Source organism: Urtica dioica, chromosome 10 (assembly GCF_054948205.1).
Source record: "Urtica dioica subsp. dioica isolate 48M chromosome 10, U.dioica_male_clone48M_v1_H2, whole genome shotgun sequence".
In the NCBI taxonomy this organism is placed as follows: Eukaryota; Viridiplantae; Streptophyta; class Magnoliopsida; order Rosales; family Urticaceae; genus Urtica; species Urtica dioica.
In genome coordinates, this window is record NC_142765.1 from 15068020 (window position 1) to 15073969 (window position 5950).

Here is a 5950-nt window from a genome sequence, read left to right on the forward strand (position 1 = left end):
ACACAACTTACGATACACTCTTCTTCATCCGAAATGACTCGTAACACCTGATTTCATGCCCTTTCAAAACTTCAAATATATAATCATGTCCACTAAGTTCGGAATCTCTGCATGGTTTCTTTGAGAAATATGTTCTATGATATTTCTCTAAAGCACAAAGTAGTATCACCTCACCAAACTCATCATCCGAGTCATCTTCAATCAATTCCCGAGTATCATTTGAACTTCTGAAGGTTATCGACATCTTTACAACCTAATAAAATGCATGTTAAACGATTAGAAACATATACATATACGTATACATATATATGACTAAGAGAAGATCACTTATACATAAAGAGAATCACACGAAAGATAATCAACTAGGAAAATAACATACCCTTAAACAAAATATAAGAAACATATAAGTCATAGAAATATCATAGTGTATAATTAGACAAATCACATGGTCAATCAAAACATAGCATACTAGAGTACTATTACACAAATCACACGATCAAACAAAGGTTACTTAACATGTCTACAAGTGTACTAAAATTTATCATTTCAAACTCAACACCCAATCCTTTCTCCTATGCTCCGGCATCTCTAAAAACAACGCTCTCCAAACTTCATGTTGGAATTTATCTATTGCTTTCGCATAAAATTCTCCATCAATTCCTTCTATGTTATCCAATGCGCTAACACTCTCCTTTAGTAGGTTAAAATGAGACCCCTCATGAACATCACCGCGAGATGCCATCATTTTCTCCATCATGTCTATTTTTTTCTTAGAAACTTCACTATACTGACGCAAGGCAAATGATAACTCCGATGAGGCCGAAGATCTTTTTTTGCTAGGAAATGTATCCTTGCTAGTATCCTCATCATCATTCAAGTACTCACGTTTCCTATGAGAACTTTTGGATTGTTCACTCTCTTCTTCTTCATTGTCCGACGGATCGTTTGTCGAAGGGTGAGCACTAGACCCTGTGGCTGTAGTATCTGCGTAAATAGTGCATAGCTTGTCGTACAATGGGCATCCCTTCTTCTTAAATTTTTTAGCAAATTTATAAACCTGCGTACATTAAAGAATATTTGTATCACAACACATAACAACTTCAATTAGACAAAAAATAGAGTAATGATCTTTACCCGCGAAAGTTTATCCCACACATCCTCTGTGGCAGTAACTTGTCCAGTCACCGCATTATATCCAATACCGGTTTGTTGCAATAATAACTTGAAATCCTTTTGCTTTTGCTTTAGAAGGTTAAACTTGTTCCTCAGTTGTACATCGCTATAGCACCTCTTTGTTTGAGCATAAACATTGTCATGAATGCGTCGCCATGCGGACTTTGAAAATGTTGTAGTGCTCCTATTTCCTTTCAAGACCTCTTCTTCCATAATATTAATGAAAATCTCTTCATGTCTTGAGTTCCATGTTGCAGCTTCTTCATTACTACTAAGGTCAATGATATCGTTTCCTATGTTTTCCATCTATAAAAGTGGTGATTAGTGTTTTGACCCAATCGTATTGACATACACAAAATAGAACCACTCGTTTACCGAATCTTCCTAAATCAAAGGAATTGACAGACATATTTCTACACCATATAAACTATACTCCACAGCTATAAGCGCGCAATATGACTTATGACGTTCTATATAGGCACATAACATGACATATGGTTTACAATAATGAATGGACCACAAATGTCTGCTTATAACAAAGGGCATTTTATTAGAGCACCAAAACCAAATAAGAAGATAAAAAAGGACCCTAATAAATTGTAATTTATCTCATCATCAACACGTTCTAAATCAAACGGCTCATAGGAACAGCTTGGAACCAAAACGACTTTTTTTTTAAGTCAAAGAAAATTATTTTAAGAGTATCTCATCATAAAAGTTGGTGAAAAAAAAAAGTTAAGATATCTTCATCAAAATGATAAGACAGTAGTGACAAGCTAGCTGTTATGAAGAGTATAGTAATATCAATTGGGTATTGAACTCAAGATTGGGGCAACCAGAGAACGAATGTGGGAAAAATAGTACATATCCACACTGCAAAAATAATATAAAAATCACATAACACGCTTCAATAAAGAGCTTAAATAATCCAAGCCCAAAAACAAAAAATGTGTCCCATTCTGTTAGTTTTCCATTTTTAATAAACCAAGTTTATAGAGAGAGACAGAGAGAGAGAGAGATGGTCTAGTGTCAAGCTCATACTTGATATAATACTTTTAAGACAAACTGAAATAATTTCCGAGCACAGTCATACCAGTTTAGATATGCAGTGACTATAAACAGCAGTTTCATCAACGATTCATAAAAAAGGGAAAAAAAAGAATAAAAAAGAAAAAAAAAAACTTTACTCGAACACCGGATCAAATGCACTTCTGAAAACATTCATATTTAACATCTTCAAGCTATAACACATACGAAACGGATTGGAAAACACGCCGGAGCGAAGAGAACATACCAAGGTGAGTTGTGATTCAATATAAAAATAATAGTTGTTGTTCACTGTAATTGTGAGTTGTGATTCAGGTTTGCATATTGGCATATGGTCAAACTGGTTCCGGTAAAACCTATACGATGATGGGTAGCCCAGAAGCTTCGGAGCATATAGGATCGGTACCTCGTTCACTCAAACAAATACTCAAAGCTACTCAGGCTCTCGAGTCCCAGGTTTTATAGCCATCTCAAGACTTCAGAAAAAAAAAAAAAAAAAAACAGATTGAAAGATATTCATAATTGAGTGATTGCAAATATAGCCATCGAAATGAATTTATGGGACAAAAAGACTCTGAGTGGCAATGAGTGATTGATCCAATTCCCCCAACTAAGATTGGTGTCATGTCTACAATACATACCCAACTTCCAAACGCACCAAAAAGATAAAAACACTGTCCGAAACTTTGCTCCTGAGAACTTATAATATACACACACAACAGTAACAACAAAAACAGACACAACATGACAATGGCCAGAATGATTTTTCTTCTCCTTCCAAGTAACAAAAATTCTGACAGTCAAGACTAAAAGTAAAAATAACTATATTTGTAGGGGAGGAAAAAAAATTGACAGAAGATACATTTCCGGGCCGTCTCCAACCAGATTCAACAGATGTTTTAGACCAAAACAAGTCCAATAACACTTCAATTGCATGAATCAAGTCCAGAAATTAAAAAGCCCTTAACATAAAAAATAAACCCTAATTCTCGGATTCAAAATTGGGGAAAAATTCAATTCCTTACCAGATTCCGCAAGATTGAATTCCCGGGTCGAGATTCTCTTCCTCTTTTCTGTCCAAACTTACGCCGGATATCCTAGAGCACACGACCGAAAAGAGAAGGAGAATAAGGGTTCAAACCCTAGAACTCTCTTGAAGATTTTCGGAGAGAAAATTGAGAAATTGAACCCAATCCTTACCTCCAATGGCTTCTCCGATGTTCTCTCTCTCTTTTCCGGTGGTTTTTCTCGGTCCGACGTCTCTGGCTCGCTCGCGGTTTTTTTCTCTCCTCCTCGACGTCGGTCCAGTTCAGAATCTCGACGAGCTTCTCGATCGCCGGGGAGTTCAGCCTGATCTTCTGCACCGTGTCGTCGGAGAATCGTCTCCGCGGAGAATCGTCTCCGCGGAGAATCGTCTGGCTCGAAGAAGAGAAGAAGAATCGAGAAATGTTTTTTTTCTCTGGCTCGAAGAGAAGTGTTTCTGTTTTTAAAAATTTTGAAAAACAAGTTTTTTTTATTCTCTAATTTTTGTTTTATTCTCCCTCTTATTTTTAAAAACAAAAAACAAAAATAATTTTATCAAACACGTTTTTTGTTCTTAAGGTCATTTTTTTATTTTTAAAAACAAAAAACAAAAAATAAAAACGTTACCAAACACACCCTTAGAGTTCCCCATTAGAGGTCAAAAAAACCCTTAAAATGAGGGTTTGAGGGCCTCCATTGCAGATGCTCTAATGAACCCTTTTTTATCTCCAAACTTATTATCTTAGCAAAAATACAAAAAACTTCAAAAGTTATTTCTCTCTAAGAAAAACCATAACCGCCGCGCTCTCTCTAAAAAAAAAAAAAACAAGACTTGGGCTTTCAATTTTCGGTGTAGTGGCCTCTCCGGAGGACTCTCGATCTAAGGGAAAATACTTTTGATCTTTATTATCTTTTTCATGTTTTGTTTTTTCTTTCGATTATGTTTCAATAACTCAGACTTATTAGATCTGACTTTTGTACAACCCGATGTATTATCGGAGTCGTTAGTTTCTTCATATCAGAATTTCAGATCTAAGATATGATTTTTTTTTTTTTGCGTTGATCTCAGTTAGGCAAGACCCATATAACCGCAATATGCAACAGACGAGGACCGGCGTTTCCACTTGTGTTTCTTGTAATAATCTGATAATGACTGGTTAGTTGCGTAGGTGGGTAATCCACATGTTATTTTGTTGTCCACTTTTCATATATATATTTTTTTGCGCTATTTTTTTAGTATAATTTTTTTTTACTTTTATCAATATATTTTTTTGAGGTGCTTTTTATAAAATAAAATTAAAAAACATTAACGAATGAGAGACATATGATAGGTGAAAATTTTTAGCTTGTAATCATGCTGGGAGCAATATTAATTTTTTTTTTTTATCTTCAAACTTATTATCTTAGTGATCAATTTTAATAATTTGTGGATTAATCATACTCATCATATTTTAGTTATTTATTAGTAAATGTAGAGTTCGTGACTTTAAATGGTTAAAATTCTTTGGTGGTCTTTTTTATAATATATTTTTTTTTTTTTACCTTTTATAATATTTTATTTATTCAGTGATCGATATCATTTCTTCGCTAGTTTCTCCAATATTCTAGATTCTACGCTTTTAATTTATAAGCTCGAGGCTTCTCATATACTTTGGTCCTACAGTATAACTGTAACAATACATGAAGAGAACATAAGCTAGAAACATGGTAACATTAAAATAATATACATGTTAATATTCTATAAATATTGATCCGCATTATCGTCATAATCTACCAAGCCTTCTAGTTATAATTTATCAGATAACAAATTAAGAATTAAAATATCAATAATTCTACATTATTTCGCTATCATGTATCAAAGCATATAAAGACAATTCCGTTTACAAGTTAGATAAACACTGCATTATTAATTAGAATATTCGAACAATATTCTTTGAGATATAATATTCTAGGGAGCAAATGGATTAAAACCAGCGTTCACGCGACAGTATATGCTTGCATATATCTTTGATCTATATTTCTATAGAGAAATTGAAACTAATATTACCATCTCAATATAATTTACTAAATTTAACACAAAACTCAAAAATTAATAAAAATAGTATTTGTGGTACATGAGAGAAATTAATTTTTTCCACAACTACTTTCAATCATACTATCTCCTCATTTACGTTTTTTTCTTCAGAAAACAAAGTTAGACCGATTTTGTTTTTTTCACTTCTTCTCCCTCATTTGGGTCTGAACTGGAGAACTTCACAATGATTGCTTGAGTTCTTCATCACTTGGGTCGCCGGAAATCTTGCTCGCCGACGGTAAGTTTCCTAAACCCATTTTAAACTTATTTTATAATAATGCTAAACCCATCTTAAACCCATTTTGCAATCCAAATGATGGTTTGTTTCCTACAAATCCAAGTTTGTTCATCAAAACTTCAAGATCCAAGGTTCTTGTTCCTGCCAATCCAAGATCCAAAACTTCTTCAAACATATTTTGGTAAGTTCGTCCTATTTTTAACACATAAGAACATGTTTAATTGTTTTGATTCATTTTGAAATAGGTTCCATTGCATTTGTGTGTGATTAGTTTGTCAAAAATGACGTTTTTTTTTGTTGATTTCCCGACTTTAGTCAGGGTGTCACGAACTGAATTCACTTTGTGACACATGTGTCACGAACTGGATTCGCTTTGTGACACATGTGTCACGAAC

At 33.9% G+C, this 5950-nt stretch overlaps 1 protein-coding gene across 1 annotated transcript; it reads right to left on the reverse strand.

The window, feature by feature from the left end:
• Nucleotides 1-401: 401 nt before the first annotated feature.
• On the reverse strand, nucleotides 402-3686 carry LOC149383492 (L10-interacting MYB domain-containing protein-like). Its single transcript, XM_089628104.1, has 4 exons — nucleotides 3421-3686; nucleotides 3246-3317; nucleotides 1135-1479; nucleotides 402-1057 (listed from the first exon to the last, which is right to left on the reverse strand). Exons 3-4 carry the CDS (start codon nucleotides 1477-1479, stop codon nucleotides 542-544), a joined length of 861 nt encoding a protein of 286 aa, XP_089484230.1. The 5' UTR covers nucleotides 3246-3317; nucleotides 3421-3686; the 3' UTR covers nucleotides 402-541.
• Between the last annotated feature and the right edge of the window lie 2264 nt (nucleotides 3687-5950).

Coding starts and splice junctions, on each gene's coding strand:
- LOC149383492 (XM_089628104.1), bottom strand. CDS start 1,479: ATGGAAAACATAGGAAACGATATCATTGACCTTAGTAGTAATGAAGAA. Junction 1,058..1,134: donor TGTGGGATAAACTTTCGCGG/GTAAAGATCATT, acceptor TAATGTACGCAG/GTTTATAAATTTGCTAAAAA.